Source organism: Castor canadensis, chromosome 9, assembly GCF_047511655.1.
Source record: "Castor canadensis chromosome 9, mCasCan1.hap1v2, whole genome shotgun sequence".
Lineage (NCBI taxonomy): Eukaryota > Metazoa > Chordata > Mammalia > Rodentia > Castoridae > Castor > Castor canadensis.
Window position 1 is genome coordinate 52456577 of NC_133394.1, and position 24717 is coordinate 52481293.

General features: G+C 38.2%; 1 protein-coding gene across 2 annotated transcripts in view; it reads right to left on the minus strand.

The window, feature by feature from the left end:
• The window catches only part of Synpo2 (synaptopodin 2), a 187043-nt gene that overhangs the window by 20658 nt on the left and 141668 nt on the right, over positions 1-24717 (minus strand). For both annotated transcript variants that reach the window (XM_074041625.1, XM_074041626.1), the window contains exons 2-4: positions 16066-16217; positions 11835-12643; positions 7373-9555 (exon numbers count right to left, since the gene is read on the minus strand). In XM_074041625.1, the coding sequence (XP_073897726.1) occupies positions 7373-9555; positions 11835-12643; positions 16066-16217 (3144 nt within the window). The remainder of the gene's footprint in view (positions 1-7372; positions 9556-11834; positions 12644-16065; positions 16218-24717) is intronic.

The window sequence follows — 24717 nt, forward strand, 5'->3', positions numbered from 1 at the left end:
GAACTAAGGGCTTCACGCTTGCAAAGCAGGTGCTATATACTTGAGCCACATCTCCAGTCCATTTTGGAGATGGGGTCTCATGAACTATTTCCCCAGACTAGCACTGAACTGAAATCCTCTTGCTCTTAGTCTCCCAAGTAGCTAGGATTACAGACATGAGCCACCAGCACCCAGAGCCTTTTTTAACTTACAAATTTTAGGAAGCATTTTTTGCATGATTATTACTAAAATCTGAGGGATTTCTCTTAGTCACTATTCTCTCATTCTCCTTAATGTACCTGGTGAAATTAGCACAGCTCTTGTTCTTTATGAGGCTCGTTAGCTGGAAGTGGCCTATGTTTGAGGTTTTTGATGTAGTGCATTGCTGATATTCATTCATGGATAACCAGCAAAATGCTGAGCTTCCCCTTATCATTTATCAAGTTATAAGCAAATAGGCCAATGGAAATAAAAATTAAAAACTTTCCCCACCCCCACTGTACCATATTTTTAAGTGTCTATCATTTGGAGCTACCAAACTCTAAACTTTTTCTATCTTTTCTTATTTTAATTTAGAAAATGCAATGTAACTTTGAGTTAACAATTCCGAGACATGTGAAACTTACTGCCTCTGACAAGCAATTCCTTTCCACTGTAATGAGAATCTCAGGATCTAGGGAGGGAGTGTAGCCTTGTGATTACAGAATGGCTGGGGAGCTGGACTGCTGGGCCATGAGTCTCAGCCCAACACTACAGACCAGTTCTTTAGCTCCTTTGCCTCCATTGTCTCATCTTAAAGTAGGATGATAAAGTACCTACCTGTACTGCAGTTAGTTTGTGGTATCTAAAATAGTTAACACTTGTAACGAACGTAAGAGTAGGACTCAACACTTAGAAAATCTCTTCCTTAGAAGATGTTTTCATCTTCATAGCTTAAGAAAAGAAAAATTACAAAGTGTAAAAATGTCCTTGCTGGGGAATCTTTGACAGAAATAGTTCTGAAGGGATCTTTCAGTGGGGACATTTTGTGACAACAAGGGTTTGCTGCCTCATGGACATTGAGGGTGACTGCTAGCTGAAAATGGAGAGCATCACTCTGTCCAATCTCAGTGGTAACTTAACCTGAGAGTGTACTTTGAAATACTGGAAACTGGTGACTGCATCACCTTTATTCTGTTTAGAATTATCCTTGTTGAAATGCCTAAAGTTATTATTGGTTTCCTACTAGGCAAGCTGGATGCTGATTCACTACTTAATAAGAAAGTTCCCTGAATTTCATTTAGTCAGAATGGCATAAAGCCAAGGGGAGCCCTTCTTTCATGTAGAGACTTTGATTCAGCTTTATTTTTCTAAATCACACTCCTTCCCATTCCTAGCCCATAGATACCACCTATTCATCCTGAAATAAGAAAATGAAAGAATTTGGGTAACTTACACAAAATCTCTGCTCAATCCATCCTTTTAAAGTTACAAAACTGGTGTTTTTTTCTCAGAGTCTGGTTTTTACTTCCAACATGCTGTCAGAGCTTGTGATGTTATAGCAATCTTATGACAGTGGGGTCCTTCTTAACATCACCCACTGTGATCAAAGCCTTCTGTAAAGCATGTAGGTGCCTGGTGAACCGGTTTGGTGAATATGCAACTAACAGGTGTCATGGTCTGGTAAGACTAGAAACTGTGAGGTCCCATACAACCTGCCTATAATTGGATGTCTGACATATATCTAAGTCTAACCCTAATCTACCACCCTTAAAGTTGGTGATTGTTGGACAAGTTGTTTAACCTCTCTGAGCTTCAGAGACATTATCTATAAAATGGGAAAACATGTTAGTTTTCAGAATAAGTCTGAGGAGTAAATGAAATGAAAGTATAAATGGTTAAGAATGCAGGTTGCAGACTGAATTATGCAAGGTCCATTACTTGACATTGTATGATCTTATGCAAGTTAGTTAGCCTTTGTGCCTCAGAATCCCATCTGTATCCATAAAATCAGGATAGCAATGGTATGTTATAAGAAGCACTGTCAAAACTGATGATCTATAAAGATATCCAGCACAACTCAAGGTTGGAAGTTTTGTTCAGTTACTATTAGCTATCATAATTTTCACAAAACATTTCACACACTTCCTGATATGTAGTAGGGGCTTAATACCTGAACTCTTCTCTCCTACCTCCTGCCTTTCCCATGGGCCCCAGGTGACTGTCTAAATGGCTGCCACAGTTGCCTTCCTCATCCAGCCTCCTGATGTGAACCAAAATGCTTCATTCAAGGTTGTTTGGGGACTTTGAAAGCTTTTTATTTCCCCAATTAAAAGTATCAGAGATTAACTGACTTCTAAAATGTATGGTTAAGATAAAAACAAAACACAGTGCCTTCTGTTATTTACTTTCAAAAACATTTTTCTATTTATTTCTATAATGTGCATTTTTCAACTCAAGGCCAATAACAATTCTTTGATTTTAACATGTTTTCCATGAACAAACCAGTACTAGTTCTTAGGAGCTGTGAAAGCAGGCACTCCACACAGTTCTCTGAACATCATTATATTTCCCACTATCAGGTAGAGGAAGGCGGGCAGTTGGAAAGCAGGTCCCTTGCATAGTTTGATTAGGAGCCCTAGACTTACATTTGAGCAGTCATAAAGCACACCCAATGTAGATAAACATGTCAAAAATGGTGTAACATAAATATGAGGAGATTTAAATGAAAAATTTTAAAGTTACATATATTCATAACCAAACAATGCTTAAACTATAGGACCCTATGGAAACCTAATTTCCTGTCCTCACACTTGAAGTGTACTTTATTAGCTTTATTTGAGAAAATCAGGAGTCTGAGAAATGTCTAACAGGATTTGATTTTGTGTGTGTTTGTGGTACTAGGAATTGAACCCAGGGCATGTGCTAGGTAAGTGTTCTACCACTGAGCTACATTCCCAGCCCTAGATTTGATTTTTAATTAAATTTCTTTTCATTTAATTGCTTCTGAGTAGTTTTGTGATTTTTGGATTACTAAGTGTAAAGATCTGCATACCATAGAAACATAAGTTTTTAAAAACTTAAGAAACTGAGTTTTCCTGATAATGTCAAGGACATGATAGTTCTGATTGTAGAGGAGGATGGAATGTCACTGGCCGGTGCTCACAGGATGACTAATTTTCATTCTTTTGTTAGCACTGAAGAAGGATAAGCAGAGACTGGCCCCTATAGCACTTTGCCTTGTGTTTGGACCCTATGGGAATTCACTAGCCTGATTTATGTCCCCTACGCCAACCCGGGGAGGACATCTAGAGAATTCAATTCTGTTTTCCCACAAGACTTGTTGACTCAGTCAGTAGCTCTGAAGTGTTACCCAACTCTTTGCATCCCCCAGAGTCCATGATATGGAGACACTAGACCAGTGAGGGTCAGTGTTTCTGGGACTGTAATGTTGGTTGTTGGAATTTACATACTTTTCTCATGAACTTATAAAAAATTTTAAAAACAAGCTCAACAACCCTGCTTTTTTGGAGATAATGAACATGCACTCCACACTTCTCTCTGGAAGCATTTAAAGCATTTAGCCTTTCAGAAAACAGTCACATCTGATGACCATGATTTCAAATACTTTAACTGCCTAGCTGATGGTGACTCATGAACAACACCACTGGTCTTCAGGACCTATGAATGTGAATGCTTGAAGTTTCTTTAATATGTAACTGTTTGAAATGATATACAGCAAGATTTTGTCTGGCACCAACAGCCATGTGTGTTCTGCTTTTCAGTGACTTTACTGAAAGAGCCACATGGTCAGTGCCTGACAGTGGCTAAATGATTCTCAGTGTTCTTTAGCTTAGTAATGGCAAACAGGAAACTGGTCTCACATAAGTTAGTGCACCATCTTTAAGTATGAATCACTTGTTTTTGACATTTCAGTTGTGACTCTTGATGCTAGAATGTAAGCTGTGTGATAATACTCAGCTTTCCTACAATGAAGTCAGCACTGCCCAGAATAGTTAAATAATCCCAGTTTATGCAAAGAAACTACTTGTAACTTGGATAGGTTTTCCTGTGGTTAAAATGATTCTTGTGAAGATTAAATGAGATAGCTAATACAAAATGAGATATTTGCTACATGTTATCATTAGTAATTATACTAGGTACATTTTGAAGCATAGTTTTACAAAGTTCACTCAAATATGTCTTATAAAATATAGCCCTAAAGTATATGTTTTACATTATCAGTGATAGTCTAAATGCAGAAACTGTGTCTTTTCCTCTCTCAAAACATAATGTGTCAATTATTGAATATTATAAATAAAATAGTAAATGTTCTAAGATTAAGGTGACAATGTTCAGATTTCCTCTCTCACCGGCTCTTTGATTCAATTTGTTCTCACCTAAGACTGAGGGAAAAATGCTATACTTATATTTGCTTAAAGCCCTTCAATAATTTGGTGACTGTGATTACCTTTGGTTTATAGTCTGGTGCCCACATAAACCATGCAGGGATCCTTGAGATGCTATACTAAAAGCACCTAACATTACATAGTCACTCAGCAAATGATTATTGCTATTCAGATGACAATGCAAACTGACTCATGGGTGCTCTACTCAGAAATCAGGCTAACAAAGAACAAGGAAAGAAGAAAGGTGCTAAAAACTGAACACACTACCTCCCCAGGCCCACAACCAGACAACCAACCAATCCAACAACCTCCACACAACAAAACCAAGACTCAAATTGCAACATGGGTCCAATGGGAGAGAGGCTCCTGTTTCTACTTCTAACCCTCCCGCCTGCCACAGTGACATCACTTCCATACCTCTACCTGAAAGGTGGCACATGCAGCCCCCTGGAGGGGAGAAGAAGAAAAGGAAATCCTCTTTCTCCAGGGATTTGGCTTAGTCCTTCTCCCTCCTGTTTCTGGTATCCCACAGAGAGAGGTCAGACTCTGCTGTGGACATTGATTCAGAAAATTTCTATCTTTCCTCTATAAAGTGGGACTGTATTGTTCAGGATGAGACCTCCATTACCAGTCCCTGGTTGAAACGGTGACTGCATGCCTGACATTTCTCTTAGAAGCATTTGGGAATCCCAAATAGTCCACAGATGATGAGAAGACATAGTCATATTAGTTGTGCTTTTACTCATCAACTCCAAATAGTGGCTCTGCTAAGATTGCCACCTGTCTAACAGGAAATGGACTGAAAACACTTCTCATTCCTACATGCCTCAAACGATTGGATAACTGGAAATTCTTCTGGGTCATGACCACTCTAGGATGCTTTTGAACCAGTGATCTCAAATTGACTACCTATGTGTTCCATGTCTTTCCTCTAACTTATGCCATTCTTTAAATGCTCTGTTAAGAATGCAGAGTTACAAAACCATCTCCTTTTCTGCTTCATCTTACGAAGACTATTTAGATTATTCTGTTAGAAACAATGCAAAACACACAGCACTCAACACACTTCCTTTGTGGGGAACAAGTCATACAAATAATTGTGTTATGTAAAATAGGTTGTGTTTTCTTTTATCTTGCATTAATTTTCCAAATTGATTTCCCAAAAAGAAAAATAAGGGACCAAATTATATCCTGTGGTTGTATTGCCACCAGATGCAATGGGAGAATTTAAAGAGAAAAAGCAAGAGAATCAGCCCCATTGGTCTGTAGCTGACTTAATTCTCTTCTTTGTGTGTTATCTTTCAGGAATACCTAAAGATTACAGATTTACAATGTATGAAGAAATGGATGCTCACAAAAAAGAAATTGAGAAGTTATGAGAGAAATACCAGAGAAATGACTTAGGTCAGAATAGTTCATTCAAGGAAGATTTCTAGAAAAAAATTTGTACAATGAACAGATAAAGAAGAAAGTAACATTTTAATAGGATAGTGAAAAACACAGCAGATTGACAGTGAGAGCAGAAAAAGAACAGGAATACAGATATTTCCAGAGGATTAAAATGGCACTGTGTACCCTCTAACCAGGAAAGTTTTATAGGAGGTCTCTAAACATGTCTCCTGCATGGAGTAGGTGGTTTTCCTTGGAGCTGTCATAAATGAGTTGGAGTTGTCTACATTAATTCATGCTGAATATTTTCCATGGTTGGTCACACTCAGCTTAAAATAGACATGAGAAAGGTCTTCAGGTTTACTTTCAGTAACATTATTAACTTCATAGCCAGCTGAATGACGACATGGTGTATGACCAATCCAAATTTACAAGGTAACCTTGCCTTAATTATCCTGGTCCATCAAATAGAAATAATAAAGTGAAGGTGCAAGAATAGAATTATAAGGACAGTGGGAGAAGCAGTTATCAAACAGCAAAGCACACATAGGAAGAAAATCTGTGAGGTCACTCAGACATGATGTTAATAACTGTGTTCTCACCCTACAGTCTCCACACACATGGGGTTCTTTGTGCTTCACCATTAGCTCCTTGTACTCGGTACCCTTTGGGTCCCAATCATGTGATTTCCCAGGGTAAAACAATAAACATGTGTGCCTTCATCATGCATCCTCCTTTTTATGTTACTCATTACACTGCACTTTACCGCTTACTCAGATGAGGAAAACCAATGTACACTTCTATGGGCAATTGGAGATGTACTCAGCTCCTTAAGTAACTGGGAAGGGAGGATGGGAACCCATCTTTAATGGGTAATTATCTAACCCATCTCTAATGAGTAATTATCTAAGTATAATCCTATTTACTTTAAATAAGCCTTCTGAAATGAGTCTACATGTAAGAATATCTGGCAAAGAAAGTAATACATAATGAGTGCTCAGTAATTATTAAGATCATCTTTCTTACCTACCTCTTCCTAAATTATGTACATTCCAGCAATTCTCAGAGTACCTTCTCTGTGATATCAAACAGGTGCCTGAGGTGGACAGATCTGTCCTCAACAGAGCTCTTATTCCTTTAACACTAGTAATAAAAATAATGCACGACTTTACAAGGAAAATCTCTGTCAATGCATGTTATATTTTCACTACATTTAAACCACTTTTTCACCATGGGAGCACAGCTGTCAGGTTACATAAAGGCTGTGCTCTACTATTTGATAACACTGATCACTATCATTCTTGGGGCTAAAGCATAAGTCCTAAGCATTCTGCTTACCTAATGTAATAGTATATATCTGTTTTGGGATGTTCCTAGATTTTATAAGTATGCAAAAAAGATAAATACATTTTAAGTCAATCTGAGTTGGATTTTTGACTCATTAAAAAGATTATGCTCCTTGGACCCAGATTGGGAAGTGACATACTGAAATTAGTTTGCGAATTTGCTAGGCATTCTTGGGGACTCAAGTAACACTGCAAACAATTCATTTCAAGCAAAGTGGACACTCAGCTTCAGCTACAAGATTACTCTTCCACAACAGATGGTTTCCACACCTGAACAGTGACACCACTTTTCTTGGCTGAAAACTTTGGCCTTGGTGCCACAAAATAAGATGATGAGGCTGATTCTTGCTTTGGAGAGGTGGGAATGCCCACAGGCACTGGGGATGCACTGACTGGTGAGGTGGCCTCTGCAAAGAAGGAAGGCTGTGAGGTATAGGCTGGTACCGAGTACACTGATGAAGCCTGTACATTTGTGGGTGAGCCAACATTCACTGGCCAGGGAGGAAGAGCTTGCTTCATTGCTGGAGCTGAATTGACCTTGACTGGTGACTTTTGAGGAAGGCCATCTTTTGCATCTGGAGGTTGGAAAGTAAACAAAGATGCATTGAGCTGATATGGTTGGTGCTTCATGACATCCAGAGCATTGAGGGGTTTCTTGCCCTTTTTCTTGCTCATTTTGGAGGACTGTGGGCCTGATGGTTGAGACTTGATGGCAGCCAGTGGGTAGGAGGGGGAGTGGATAGGATTGTAGGCCACAGGAGGGGGTGCTCGGACGTTGGAGGAGTACTTCCAACTGGCTGGTAGGGATGGAGTGGGAGACTGAGCCCGGGCAGCATGGGCCTGTACTGTGTCAGAATCCACCACATACTTCTCCATTCTTGACTGCCGTTTAGCAAAGAGCTGAGCTCCTTTCCCACTCATTCCAGGCAGCTCATTGGATGGTCTCCCTGCACCAGTGTGAGTAGCATTCACAGTGGGTGTCGATACCATTGGCTTAGGTGTGTAATTCTGACTGGCTACTGCTGCTTGTGGTCCTTTGAATGGACCAGCCAGGTTCAGTGCACTTGCTGGCCGGGCAGGAGCATAAGAAGGCTGGGCTATTTTGATGGAGGAGACAACAGTGCCCTGTGATGGGTTCGATGTGGAGAAAGCAGGACGTTGGGTTGGAGCCACTCCTGAAGACCAGACTGGAGAAACTGGAGTCACTGGTTGGGAGGATGAGGACTTGACTGCAGGTTTCGGAGCAACAGGAGGTGGGGTCTTTTGTTTTGAAGAGGAGCTTTGCATGAAATTACAAGCCTCTGCTCCTAAGCTGAGGTAGTCTTCCTCGGGTCCCGAATCACCTCCAGCCCCAGTGCCCCGTTTGCCTTCTGAATTTTGAAGAAGTGACAAGAGTTCAGGATTTGGGCTTACTTTGGGCTCTTTAAAAGTAAACATGGGTTTTGTTGTGCTTCTCCTCTTGGCCTCCTGCAATATTCCTGTTCTTTTTGCTGGTACTGCAATCCTCTCATCCCGGGAAGCTATTCGTTCAGATGAATCATAAAAAGCTGGTTGAGACCATGGGGCAGGCTGGGGCCATGGAGGGGGCTGTGCTGGGCTAGTGATTGGACTTGATATCCCTCTGGAGAAACTGTCAGGTGGAGGAGTGACCGCAGAATAAGGTGGAGGAGCAGGGAAGTCAGAGATGGGACTGGTCATGTTGCATGTTGGAGAGAAGGGGGCTGCTGGCTGGTTCACAGCTCCTGGGAAGGGTTTGGCTGTTCTATTCATAGAAATCATCCTTTGGGCCTCTGATGTGTCAGACACTGCACTGAAGCCATTCTGTTGGGGCACATGACCAGGACCTTGGCCCATCTGGATGTAACTCTTGCTCACAGAACTCTGCATTCTCATAGATTCTTCTTCCTTTCTTTGGTAAGAGGTCATGGTTCTCAGGCCATCCAGCTGGGCAGCATCTGGTTCTCTGCCTGGCACCCCACTCACCCTCTCTTCTTCCTTTTGGGCTGCGATCTGATCCATTCTCTCCCTTCTCTTGGCAAACATGAGGGCTCCCTTGCCGGTGGTGTCAGGCAACATCTCCATCTTGTCCCCTCTGTTCAGTTTCTTTTCAATGTCCACCAGTCCAGAATCCCAGTCAAAGTTCACAACTTGTGTGTTATTGTCAATGTCAGACAATAACTCTTCATCCACCTCTGATTCGCTTGTGCCAAGAAATGCAACTTCACAGGTATCCTCTTTGTCGCCTTCTTCCTCCTCGTCTTCCTCCCTCTCAAGCTCTCCCGTACCGTAGCTGACTAGGGTATACTTCCTAGCCCTCCGTCGTCTCTTCTTAAACATCAACACCCCCTTGGAGTTGGGGTTGGGGGCATCTGTTAGAAGGAGGGCAATGCTTTTACATTTAGATTTTGCTTCTTTCACCTGCTTTTCTGACAGGCTTTCACTCCTCCTGAGTCCTAGGGAAAGTACAAAAAGTTTATTGAGTTGATAAATTCAAGGAAACTCTATAGCAAACCAGAAATTGACTCCCCCTGTGGGAAAATGAATATGTGAAAAATTCATACAATTGGGTACTAAATTTTAAAGAAATACAACTCATTTATTTTTTTCTGTCTTTCTTCTTCCTTCCTTCCTTCCTTGGGTATTGAACCTATGGCCTCACCCATGCTAAGCACACATTCTACCACTTATTTCCCCAGCCCCTTATTTCTTTTAAAATTCATACTCATACTAACAAACATATATCTATATATAACAATATACAATGCTCTGTTCCATTTATTCATGCAAATATATTTTATATATATTGTTTAGAGCATGTGTTTCATACACTTATTTTTCTATAGAGTCCTACCCTTTAACATTAAAAATAGGCTAAAGAATGCCAGTTAATAGGATACAATTTGAATTTAAAAAAATATAATTTAATAACATAATATTTGCTGAAGAACAAGATAAGATATACTTTATATTTTCATAATAAAAAATAAAATGTCAGTATAAAACTGTTTCTAAGCATTATAAAAAAGAGGTAGTATGCCTCAAGAAAAATTATCTGAATAAATTTGTTTGACAGTATATTGCTATTTTTGGAATGTAATGCTCCTTTAATAGCAGTAGGAGTAAGTGTAAATCTTGGGGAAATTTAAAATAGATATCATTTGTGATCCTCTTAACTGGTGCAAAAACATATGCAGTAATTAGATCATTTGAAACAAGAGCTTTGCAGTTGTAAAATAAAAATTGTATTTACATTTTTAAATAAATACAATTTTTATTTTACAATTATCAAAAATAAATTGGTGGTAAATCAATTTATAGCACTGTCTACTTATAATCATATTTTAAAGAATATAATTCACAAATAATTTTTAATTCCTCAAGATAGTTAAATGGAAACTTCAGGAAAATTTTTAGGGTCTTATGATGCATTTTTCTTATTTAGCATTTTTATTAACAAACAGACTTAATGGTTAATTTTTAAAGAATAAAATAAAATCAGAGTAAAAATTTATTAAAAAGTTACAATATTCACTGATGATCAAATTTGTACAGAGAAAATAGTTACAAATGTGGCCATTACTTTTTCACTAGTGTTATAGAACTTATTATTAAATTGACAGTCACAGTTGCACAGTTGTTGCTAACTTCACTGCCAATGCATAAAGTATGTGAACACTTTCTTGAAACTTTTGGTACATATGCTATAAATGTGAAGATGGCATACAGATGTTTAAAGTATAAGGAATTAATGGCACTTGCCAATAAAACTACAAATGGTTATGCTAAAAATATGCTTTGAAAGAAACAACAATGGGCCAGAAGGCTTAATGTACTACTTTGAATAACTAAGTTCATTGCTGTTATGCACTATTCATACAGTCAAGTACCTTTACATCCTCAAATGAAATTCCAAAATTTGTAATAGAAAAAAAGTAGACACACATGAAAGAAAACAACAAAAGTGATAACACCTAATTGCAATTCTCATCCTCATTCCTTGTCTGTCATCACTGCCCTAGGATGAAACAAAATGCCATAAAAAGCATTGAATTCCAGTACATTTTATGCATGGGTACATTTAAATGCCTGCACATGGCCCTGGAGACTGACTTCTATGTCTAGAAGGTAGATGAAACACTTTGCAGTCTAGTGAAGACTTACACAACAAAAAGGATCATGTAACTGCTCAGTGTCACACATGTCCTTGTCTGTCAAACACTTCTGCAAGCATCATCAAGCTGCAAAGTGATTTTTTTTCAAAATGAAGATCTGCTTTTAATATCAGTGGTGAAGCCTGGATTTTAAAGACAGCTTGCAGCAGCAGGCTGAACCGTTTTTTAAACTCGGAGTCCACATGACTTCCAATACTTTCTTATGCTATTTTAACATGAAATGTAACAGTCCGAAATCAATCAGAAAAGCCCATTGACCATATTATTCTCTTAACTGTTCCTGTACTATTAGGGATAAAAAGAAGTTCATGAAGAACATTTAAATCTACTAGGAAGTTCAAATTTACTGCTCAATTCACAAACTGGTATTCTTCACAATTTCATATTTGTTATTTTTGCATACATTAATTTTTTAAAGGTAATGAAAAGCTTAAGAAAAATCCTTTAAAAAAAACCCAAAAACACCCAAATACAAAATCGATGCAGGCAAAGCAGCAGTAAAATGCCCCTCAGCTCCCCGTTTCTCTGACAGCCGGCCATAGACCCAGGACAGGACTTACGTGCGTGCCGCGCTCTGTGCTTGTGTGGTCTGCTGTGATCTTTTTCCCAGCGCGGATCTTCTCCCTGCTCTGTGCCTTCTGATGAGACGGCAAAGGAGACCAGAGAAGGAGGTGCTTCTGACTGCCCTCCTTCCACTGGAGAAGCCACACACCCCTTTCCTGCCTGCAGCCCGCACCCTTCCGTCTTCTGTCTGTCAGAGCAATCGAGGATCACTTCCACCCGAGGCAGCCCAGCGTCTCCTGCTCCCCTCCCCTGGACCACTCTCAATTCTCTGCCACTGGAGATCTGGATTATCTTGCTGGACCTCAGAGAAGGGTCCGCTTTCTCATCAGCAGGGACGGAATTTATGTGGACAGTCTTCTCGTGTTTTAAGCTGGAATTTGGGTCGGAAGATTTAGAGTTTTCAGCTCCCTGGAGAGCCACTACGAGGCCACTAGTGGCCTTTTGTCTTTCTTGAGAGAGGGACAGTTGTAGCTCAACCACAGGGCCTGGTAGCCCTGCTTCTGCCTTCTCCCTTAAGACGACTGCTTCTCCCAGGTGGCTTTCTTGGGAATCACAAGTTTGGGGGGCCCTTTGGTAGCTCCGGACGGTTTCTTCTTTTATGATCACTGCACAATCAGAATCACTTATTTGGTCCTCAGCTGGGGGAACCCCACTGACTGGAACAATGTGGAACTCTCTGTACTGGGTCTTTGTGGCTGGACGGATTTGTAGGGTGGTACTTTCCACGAATCCCTCATGTGTTAGATGCTCATGGTTTTTGCTCTCAGCTTCAGAGACCAAAGCCTCACTTATTTCACTAGATGGTCTGCAGACAGAAAAATAATTCCAGACAGTTAAGTCAGAGTGTGTTCCACCTGCCAAAGAATTTTCTGACATTTATGATGTCTAATACATGATACAATCAAATTGTTTCTTCCTAAATGTCAGCTACTGCATATTTGAAAACAGAACCTTAAATATGCTTATTTAAAGAGCTTTCAAATAACGGTTTCTTTAAAGCACAACAAAAATGTTTACAAAAGTTTGAAACTTAAAGTGATTCTAATTCAGATTTTATTTACAAAAAGCACATGTTGTAGTTGCATGAATATCCTTTCTCTGAAATTATTTGGGCATTTCCAAATAATCATGCTTGCTATAATGTGACAAAACATTTCAATGTCTTATGGAATAAGTTTTGGTCTAACCATTATAGTCACATAAACATATCCAGCAACTTCAGATCACTCTTAAATTATGGACAACTCAAGTAATCTTCTCAGAGGCTGTGTTTTTGTTTGTTTGTTTGTTTGTTTGAAAGGAATGAAATAGAAGCTGTTTTTTAAAAACTCTGTGAGCATGTGTTTGGTAATAAGTGGACCCCAGCCCAGAACTCTTGTGTAAAGAGAAATCCTTTCCATGCTGCAATGAATCATTAAGTCATGGAGTATTTATAATCTGAGATGTCTTCCCTTCTTCTACTTGAACTTGGCTCTTACAGCATTTTTCTATTAGGACCCTGAAATCAAACTATTCCTTTATCTCTCATCTAAGGAGCTCAGAGCTGTTCTTATATTTATATCTTATATCCACAATCCTTATATTTTACACTTACCCATCTTCAGTTGGTTTTGCACAATTGGGTTGATGAGAAGCAATGTCAGTTTAAGACTTAAGCAACTTCTTTCTAAAACTCTAACCTCCAAATGCTTTCGGAAGAGAAGTACCACTCACAGAACAGCTGAGGGAGATGCCTTCATTTCTTACGCTTCTTAGTTTTTTGTTTTTTTTTTTTTAGGCAGCAGCAGCAGCTATCTCTGCCCCTTTCCTGCTTCCTCAAAATGCACACTGACTAATGCAGGACTCACCCACTGAGGCGGGGAGTTCCCACTTCTATTCTACTCAAAGGAATTTACCTTAGAATCTACATGAAAGTAGAATTTCAGGCCAATATTCAAAATATTTACTCCTAACTTTGATTTTAACTGCATTTTTGCAAAACAAAACAAAAACTGACAATTAAACAAAATGCAGCTTTCTCTATACAAGTAATCTGAAGCTTCCTGGTAATATAGTACTTAAAACATTATAAGTTTTTAAAAAATATGACAGTAAAATTTACTATTCTTATATAGGAAGTAATGAATACATTCTGTAAACTGTATTTGAGGGAACTAAAAGGTCAGAGAATCTTAATCTAGGAAAATCTTAGGACAGAGTTAGATTAAATCACTTTAAATTATGTTAGCACTCAATTATCAAGCTAAGAGAGTAGTTTCAATTCATTCCTGCTTTATAGATTAGAATACAGGCAAATGGGCCAGATAAATAACAGTTCTTGGTAGCTGAAGTAAAGTGTACATATATATACATATGTGCATATTTATGGATAACAATCATAAAAGCGTGAGAGAAAGATTAAAGCTTTGCTCCTCATTTCTCTTCAGTCTATATAGGCACACACAATTTATGCAACATAGCTATATAATCCTTTATTTTTTAATTTCAATAAAGTTTAAGGTTATAGAGACTTAGTGTTAAAGGAGTTTTTAAAAATAGTCTTACCCAGCCATCTCTGGGCAACAATCCAGAAAAAGTCCAACACTTGTCCTCTAGTGATAGATGACAGTGATATGAGTGAGAAAAATATTTAATTGCAGGAAGCAATGTTCAGATATCCAGAGTGGTGGTGATGATGATGGTGATTATTGCCTTCTGGCTGATTTTAATTTGGGATTTCATTTTGAATCCCTTCAATTATTTATTTATTAAAAACTCAAAGTACTTGAAATAAAAATAAAATAGTCATGATTCTGCTTATTAAAAGTAACTGAGAGCTAGACCATTTCTTTCTGAAAGTAAACAGGTACCTGAGATGCAGCTTTAAACCACCAAGGATTTTTCCCAGAGATAGCCATCATAATCAAAACAAGAACTAGTAGAAGATGTCCTAGACAACAAGTATGTTCCAGAGAAATTGGCCTCATTATGTCAGTAAAGACATAAAAAAGGAGAATAAATTAGAAAAGATTGTTTTCCCCATTTTGTGTATGACTAAACCTTTACAAAGACGGAAGTCTTCAAATACCTCACAGATTTATACAGGATAATGGCAACAGTGGAGCCACATTTGGCAATATTCCTGTTAGTTTCCTTTAAAAAGTAAATGACAGCTTTATAAATAAGTGGGATCTTGAGAGTTTGATGATTAAATATTTAGAAGAGAGACTCTAAGAGTATGTTAGATTTTCTTTTTATATGTATTTTTTTTATTTTTAAAAATTCATTTATTCACATGTGCATACATTGTTTGGGTCATTTGTCCCCTCTTCCCCCTCCCCCACTCCCTCCCCTAGATTTTCTTTATTGTCACAAGATTTGGATAATGGTGAATTCATTTTTGTGTAGAAATGAAACCATATGGAGTGATTAGCAGAAGGGTGATGCTCTTTGTAGTATTTCTGCAGAGCTAAGGGCAAATTTCACAGGGCCTTGAGATTCTGTTTCTGACATCTCCAGAAATCCAGAGTTTTTCCTTCTGGATTCATTATAATTCAATGGTCAGGGTCTCAGTTACAAAATCAGTATGAACTGCACTATGACTTGTACACTGTAAAACTGTAAATGCTATATTTTTTATGATTGCCTTCAGTGTTGTTTCTTTTGTTTTTATGTTTAAAAGATTTTTTCTAGGCATCTGGAATAAAGATTTTGTTGATACTCAAATATTGGTTTTACTAGAGGTCCTGGCAAGCATAAATCTGGCTGTTTTTAAGCTTTTTGTTCGCTTGGCTTTGTTTTTTTATTTTTCCACTTCTAGGTATCTTCTTTCCATGAAAAATTATTGTATAGGTCAATGATTTAACACTTAAATAATTTTAATTTATCTGGAAATCTGGGAATTACAACTGAGTGATCCCAACTTATCAGGAAATCTTGATCTTTGAAGAAAGTATTAAATTATGCCCAATGTACCAAACTTTCTTAGAAGTGGCCTAAAATGCCTGTGATTTTCAACAAGGTGCTTGAAACAAAGATTTTCAAGTTAATTCTCCATTAATTAGAAAACTCAGTTGAATAGGAGTGTCTGTTTTTCAATAGACACTGTTGTATTTCTTTTTAACTATCTTGATCTTCTACAAAGCACCCTCAACACCCTTATAAATCATATTATATATGTAGTAGGAGCTATTATCATTCCTACCTAGCTTCAAGAAAAAAGTCTATACTCTGACAAATGTGTTTTACCTCTTGATGAGCATCTGGAGGGAGTCTGTTATGCTTTCCATGAGCTTGATGACTTCAGGGTAGGTGAGGTCTGCACAAGGGTTTCCGTTAATGGATACCACTTCATCTCCCTCACACAGCCCAGACCTGGATGCTTTGCTCTGGCTTCGAATCTGAATAGAGTTAAAAAAAAAAAAAAAAGGAAGCATAGTTAGAATGACACACTTGTAAACACCATGTCTCCACTTCTGAGAGATAGAGTTGTAAATAGGTCTACAAACAGTAAAACCAGCTCTGGTTTTTAATTCACCTGTTAACTTATAAGTTCATCTTAATTCTTTCTGTTCCTGAATGTGTATGTGTGTGTGTATGCACACACTACTTATTATTATTTTTTAAACATCATTATTTAATTCATAACACAGGAATAGACAGGAAAAGGGGAAAACAAATCAATGGGAAGTAACAAAAATAAAAGAATAGGGAAGGATGGGGAAAGACATTAGATGTTTAAGTTGATCACACATTAAAAATAATTATTCCACATTGTGAACTTTAACCCAGTCAGAAAGGAACTGTTTTCATTGAAATAAAATGTGACGCCCCTCCCATTGCCAGGGAAGATGGAACACTGTGATCGTAAGAAGAAGATGCACAACAGGGCACCCAGTTTGAGGAGGCAGCTGTACAAATAAATAAATGAAATGATGAAAAACATCAGATATCAGGAGGAAATCATGCATTCAGGATATTAGGGAGTATGCCCAAGATAGAAATCCTTGATTGAAATCGACTTTTCAAAACATGGTTCTAACCAAACTTCAGCAAAAAAAAAAAGACAGTATTTCACAAATAATAAAAACAGCCCTTCTCTCAAGATTGCATCATATTCTAACACAGAATGACGTGGTAGAACAACTGCATTAAAACCTAGGGAAGTTCGGCAGAGTAGAACTGCTCTGGCAGAGGGTTTCTGCCAGCTCCTTTAAGAGGAGGACCTGGGGGCTGATGTCCTGCATAATGATTGTGGTAAAATGTGCTGATTATTCTCCATCTGCCTTTCCAGGCCATTCCTCAACCTCCCCTGTGGTTTAAAAAGGAATGGACTCTAGAGACCACATTGGCTAGGCTTCCTTGCACTCTGGCTCTTGGTGGGATTTGTCAACAGGAAGCACCCGAAAAAGTTCAAAGAGCAAGAGGAATGAGAAGTCAGGGTACATGGTCTCCCTGCTGGATCTGCTGGTCACGATTTGGCAATGGCTCTGGTCTTTGGTGTAGAGAACCATAACTCGTGGTGGTCTGCTCCTCCCCCGTTGCCTTCACTCTGGTTACATTTCAATAACACATACTATCTTATGGCATCTCTAGGCCTAAGGGTTAATAAGAACTTCCTGCTCTTAATCTCTGAGTTCCTAGGTACTTTATTATCATTTCTTGGTTCCCTTGAGTCTGCTTTTTAGTCCCTGCATTACATTATCTTGAAGTAATTCTCTGAGTATGCCATGTATTTCCTGCTGGTACCCTGAGTGATACTAATGTGCTTAGATTTCATTTCATAAGTTTAATTAATCTCAGTAAGCTAAGTGTCATGATCATACAACCTTGAATATAAGAACACTTTAAGCATACTGTCTGAGACATTTTCTGCTATAAAGGTCTCTCTCTCTTATTAAAATAAGATTCAAACCTTGGTTAGCAGCACTTCTGGAAGAATGTTTTCCTAGTCAGGCTCATGTCTGATTAGGCATGAAATATATTTCAATTTATCTCTGTTAGATGCTCACTAATTTCTGTTAAGGTCTTACTGACAATTAATATTAACTGATAAAGGTTTGAATTTAGTATCTCCAAATACGTTTACATTTTAAATGATACTCTTGAAAGCAAAGAGCCAAAGCAATGGTGCAATTGAAATTTGCGGTGATCTAGTTAATTTATTTCTTGGAGAGCCCATCCTTCTACTGTAATAAATTATAATCTATAGAAAGCTTTCCCCTTTTCTGATGAATCAAACTCATTACTTTTGTGGGGAAGAATATATTAATATATTTCCAAGGCTATAAAAAGACACAAAAGCAATAAGAAAGAAAAAAAATAAGAAAGAAAATATTTACCTGATTTTGAAAATATCAATTAAACTGAGTATGCCATTTATTTTGTTTGTCTTACATGAAATATTAAAATGAAGGATCACAAAGAGTTGTTAGTAAGTCAAGAATAAAATGATATCGAACGATGACCAATTAAGATTCTAGCTATTTGTTCACTTTCATTGAAATATATTTATAAAATAAAATTAGATGAATAATAAAACATCTTTTTGAGGCATAAGATAGATCATTCGATGGAGTCAGATGTTCTAGTACCCAAACTAAAAGTTTATCCTTTGGAGTACCAAAGAGGTTTTATGTTCATGAAAACTTACACCCTAAAAATAATGTGAGTAAAGTTGGCATGTCATGCATACAACTCATAGAAGTACTCAAGAAAGGACTAGAGAATACAAATGTGTTCACTTCCTATACACAGCACACACACAAGAAACTTGTTAGGTATCAGGTGCCAGTGGCTCACGTCTGTAATCCTAGCTACTCAGGAGGCAGAGATCAGGAGGATCATGGTTTTAAGCCAGCCCAGGCAAATAGTTCACAAGACCCTATCTTAAAAAACTCTTCACAAAAATAAGGCTAGTGGAGTGGCTCAAGGTGAAGGCCCTGAGTTCAAGCCCAAGTACTGCAAAAAAAAAAAAAAAAGAGAAAGAAACTTGTCAAATGAAAAGTAAAGCTATTAAAAATGGTACTTAGTCTACATCTTATAGATGTTTTAACATATCTCCATTTATTTTCTGAACTTTTTATTTTTTTGGTGGAATGGTGAGTGTTCAATGATGCCGAACATTAAAACCAGGGCCTCACACATGCTAAGCAAAAGTTCTACCACTGCGCTACACCCTTAGCCCTCTATTTTCACCCAGACTTTGGGCATTATCTCATTGTAAAGTGTAGTTCATAAGGTAACGTTTTACCTCTCTTTTCCTCAGTAATTACACATTTCATAACAGAAGGATGGATGAAAACAAGCTTGTTTGTTATATTTCCCAACACAAATAATAAAATTTGGGCTTAGCATTTACTAAGCTAAATTTTTTTTAATTTATAATCACTATAAAAACACTATATGGAGTATAAATGTGCTTCTACTTACACATGTGCACAGGTGAAGTACCATCACCTTCATTTTGTAGATAAGGAAATTAAGAAGCAGACAAGGTAGGTACTTTGCCTAAAGCCACACAGCTGAGACCAGAATTTGAACTCAAGGACTCCTACTCCAAGCTTATGTTTTTAACTGCTACACAAATCCCTCCCCGTCAAGGGTCTCAATGCTTGCCTTAAATCCTGGAGTGAGGACAGGAAAAGGAGGGAAGAGTATATGTAACACAATTGGCATAGATGGTGAGAGAAGTCAGGGAGGAACGAAACCAACTGGTGATGAAAATGTGCCTGGTGGTTAGGGAAGACAGGTTTGGTTTCTTTTTTTCTTCTTTATTGTTTTATAGGTGCATGTAAAGTATTCTTTTAACATTTAAAATGGAAAATATTATGATTCAAAGTGTTCCAAATTCAAAATTGAGTATAATTATCTTTTGCAAACTATAATTTAACACAACAAACCCGTGTAAGCTCGTAGTCTAATTCCTTTGAGAACACTCCTTTAGAGACTTCATTCCATAATAGTGCATCGGACCATGAGGGAATTGCTGTCCTTAAAATATTTTATTATCTTTCAGTGTTTCTCAATTTAATCAAACCGTATAATTAAGAAATACAGATTATGTAAATATTTACCAAATACTGTTTCAAATTGATTACCACTCTTTGATCTGTGCCAGAAAATATTTACTTTACTGCAAACAAATAAAATGAAGAGTTAAGACTTTGCTAGGAAATTTAACATTACTTGTATTTATAGAATAAATTGAGAAGAGTTCCAGCTATGCTATTTAGTTTCATGAATAATTCCTTGGCAAAATGGAAAAAAATCAAAACCCCCTTTTCTATTATTATCTCTTCATTTCCAAGTCTCCCAGAGCTGACTAGAAAGCAGGTAGAACTGAATTCTCATAAAGCCTCATGCTTAAACTATTTTTGTGTTGTGTATATGGCATATGAGCCATGTCAGCCTGCTGCCTATAAAGCTAAATTTTATCTCAGAAATGCATTTTCATGTATAACTCATTAATAAGTCCTCTTGGAGTAAATGCTAGGACAGAGATAATCTTTTTCTTAAATTCTAGTACTCTACTGAAATACATGAAAAAGAAAGAAAAAATAGCATAAATCTGTTCTACCCCATATAAGAATAGTCTCAATACATACAAGAAAGTCTTAGGGATCTGGTGATAACTAAGAAGATGAGGGAGATGACCTCAGACAATAATTAAAGTTTCAGAGATTAAATCTTTTGAAGGAAACCATGTAGTCTATGATCTAGTGGCTCTTTCTGAAGCTCCAGTCATTTCTCAATTTTCTAATTCAGGCACTTGGCAAAACTTCTTTCTGCCTATGTGACTAGGTTTATTAAGCATTCTCTTACCCCAGCTGGCTCTTAAACCAAAGCCCTAAATAGGTGTGTACTCTTCAATTGACACCAGAGAAATGGGTGGAATGGTGATTGAGAGACACAGCAAGAGCAATGATAATGAAGCTGAAGTTAGAAGTAAGAAACTATCCAGAGCCTGAACTCCAACCTCAGCCCATGGTGGTATACCTTTCTAAAACCAAAGCCAAGTTCACCAGTTGCCAAAAACTTGTGTTTACAGTTGTGCAGTGTTTCTAAAAATCAATAGCAAATATTGACACATCATTTTCTACATGAAAAGGAAAAACACAACAAAGATGAAAATACAATGAAATAAAAGAAGATAATAATAAGCCAGGTAATATGTTTTTTTTGTAAGAAGCAAAAAGCATCATGGACAGCACAGAAATTCAAACAATAGAACAGAAAAAAAAACTTGAGAAAATATCCAGAATGTGGTATGAATAAATAAGAAATAAGACTAATAATTGAGTAAACTGACTGTCAGTGGGAGAGATTGGCAACAGTGTGGATTGGATTCCTTCACTTCTGTCCCAAACTTCTAGTATACAGGGTATATTGCAGAGGCTGGAAGGATAAAAGAACATTTCTCAGACTCTTTCAGCTAGGGTTTGGAGTCTACAACAGTGCCAACACAGCAGGTGCACCTGCAAGAAATTTGTGTTTGGAACAGAGTGAAGCAGGGAGTGACATTATTCCTGGAGGCATTCATTTTTGCTGGTGCAGATCTGGTCAATGATTTTACTCTGAGTTCAACACTTCTACTAATGGCTTCTTAATCCCAGATCATAATTAAAGTATGTGACCCTGGACTTAGCCATGGTCCCAGTGTCTTCTTGGCTCCTTGGTTTCCTGATTCTGGCAAACACTGTTAATCCATTGGGTAGCCAATTCTATAGTGTTGTTTGAAATCACTCCTAGGAGCTTTTCCTATAACTGCCATTGCAGCTTTTCATACAGTTCTATAAGCACCTATTACATTTTTTCTGCTTGAAATAACTTGAGAGTTTTCTTGTTTCTGCAAATGAACTCTGAACTGATATATAATGATAGAATTAAGGTCAAATATAGAAGAAAAGAGGAAAGGCAACTATTTCTCAAATACAGAAAAGAATGGAACAGGATATAGAGGCTGATTATTTCAAGATAAAGCAGGAACTTATACCAGATAATTGTATAAAGCCATCATCTGCTGAGAATAAAGGAGGAAATGGAAATGAGGATTAAAACTTTACTGTAAAGGAAGTTTTGAAAAGCCATTAGAGAGTGCATACAAGGAAACCAACATTTATGGAAATACTTATAAGTAAGAAAGTGAGATGATTTTTCAACATGCACAGCATTTCTTAGACAAATGTCTCAGACAAAAAGGAGAGTAGATGATTACTAAAAGGAAGCAAGACTTTTCTCTATTAAAGCATTGATTGATAAATGAAACCATACTCAATCCATACAAATAATTTGTCTAAATAATGATGATAAATCTTAAACTGTATGTTCAAATCAGGTCACAGGTTCAAATGCAAGTGGACACTAGGGTTTTTGGGGTTTTTTTTTTTTTTTTTGGTTATTCTATTCTCAGTGCCTCAATTCAAGCTCAAAATTTTGCTCTCATGTTAGGACTGCTTTGAACCCACAAGCTTTCTTGTTGTCAGTAGTTATGTTCGGATATTGGACAAAAGTTTTCTCTTTGGCTAGTTGTCTTTACCCCTAGAGACCAAGTCTCCATAAAAGTAAGAAGCATTCCTGGTAGCAACTTTGGACAGGTTCCTGGAGTAATAACTGTCTGAGGGAATGAGAGCCCTAATCCATGAAGCTGCATACTTAAGAAGCTGCATACCAGCGTGACTCCACAGGCAGAAATGATGCTGCAACTTAACTGCTATGAGTTGTTACAAAGCAGCCACCACAGAGCTAGAAATCCAACAAGTACAAATATGGAATGGTATTCACTGCTTTTCTTTCTTTCCTAAGAATGTAAACATCCTAGCTCTTTCAGAAAAAAAAAAAAAGATGGATCAGAGCCTATGTAGGACATGTCCATGTCTACTTTTTTTTTGTTGGGTTAAATTAAGAAAAATTGCACCAAGACTTTTGAACTATGACGGGTAAAGGCAAAGAAAGCACCCAGCCCATTTTCGGCCATCTTAGGGTACAGACATGAGCTTTAGCTTTAAATAAACAAAGAATTAGGGCAGGGGACAAAAGGTATACATAAATACTCCCAGTCACAGGTCTGATTGGTCATTATCTTAGTTCTTATTCTTCAGGGGTTCCAGAGTTGTTTTCCAGAGTGTGGTATCTAAAGCTGTAATCAGATTTGAGGCATTGTCACATTCATAAAGGTAAGGAGCTAAATTAGAATCCATAGCTGAAGGTCCCAGGTACTTTTCTTCCATTGGTCTTTTTTACAAAAATTGTTTAGCTTCACATCTGATTATGTTTCATGTACCCCCAAAATGTATCTGTCTGGAATGCCTCATTTTTTTCACAGCTCTAGACTTTTATTTCTTATATTTGACTAAATTATATGAAGCAATTTATTCTTCTATTTTGCTTATAAGTAAAACCATAGAAAAGAAAATTAGATGTAACATGAAAAATGTCCCCCAAATGACAAGAAGTACAAACTTTTAAAAATATATAAGTTCTATTATTTTACACAGGACTTGAAGTTATTAGTAAACTGGAGATCTTATCCAAGTTCTGTTACAACTCATGTGACCTTAAGCCAGACATTTAAATTCTCAGAGATTATTTTCCTTATCTGGAGAGTGAAAGAATTCCCTTCAGATTCCTGATTGAATGCCTTGTTGCATTATAATTAATGCAGACATACACACATACAAGATACATTATGGTGCTTCCATAGTAAGGATCACATAACACTGTTATTGAGGTTTTCATTTAAGAAGTGTCAACAGGGGGGATTCCAAGATGGTGGCTACAGGTAGGAAGCAGAAAGCGACCCTCCTATAGTGAAATCTTGGAGAGACGCTGGAGACACACTTTGCAGGCATAATCACCGAGAAAAGGCATAACTTTGACCCCTCCACATCTCCAGCCAGTGCAGAGAATCTCCACTTCACGTTAAACGGAGAAATGAGGAGGGCCCCCGGAGCCGCCAGTGGCCGGTGCCCAGACGGCTTGGGAAGACGCGGACCAGGTGAGCTTCGCGGTACCGCGGTACCCCACAGACAAGCCTGGGCCAGAGCAGCATAGCCCCCTGGACAGACTGACCTCCACCCGGGAAAAAAAACAGAAACTGAGTAATAAGCAATAAGAACAGTTAAGACACGCTAGACACGCTGGAAAGAGGGTGGGGTGCCCTGAGCACTGAAGATTGGGGGGAGGGAATCCTTCCTGGGACTGTAAATAAACAAGCCAGGCAGGCCGGAGAGCCTCTGGTGGGAGCAGGGTGCGCACCCAGCAACCAGAAGCGGGGAAGCTTGTGAGAGGAGGGAAGACCCACTTCCCATGTGAACTGTAAACAAACATGGCGGCCAGCAGGAGCAGCAGCACCGCCCAGTAATCAGGAGCAGGAAAGCTTGTGAAAGTGGCAGTGGGAGGAAAACTGCACAGGAGAGGGGGGAAGACCCACCTCCCACATGAACTGTAAATAAACATGCAGGCCTGACAACGCGGGGGCAGTGTCACCTTTCCCAGTGCTTGGAAAGGGGAAAGCCTGTAGCAGAGGCTCCCGCACAGGAGAACTCTAAGCAAACAAAGCCTGTGGGGCCAGGTGAGTGCTAAGCTCGCCCCAGAGATCTGCATAAATAATGCCGCCAGCTACAGGCTGAGAGCAGCAAGCAGGCAAGCCACAGTTGCAGATACCACTCTCAGAACTGTCTCCAGATGCTTTTTTTTCTTTTTCTCCCTACCTTTGATGAGAGAACAACCGAATTACACCTGCAAGCCGAAAAACTTACTGAAACTGTATTGCATTTGAACTGGGGACACTTGGTGGGGCTTTTGTGTGTGTGTGTGTGTGTGTGTGTGTGTGTGTGTGTGTAGTTTTGTTATACTTTATGCATCCCCTTTGATGAGACAACTACAGAACAACATCTGAGG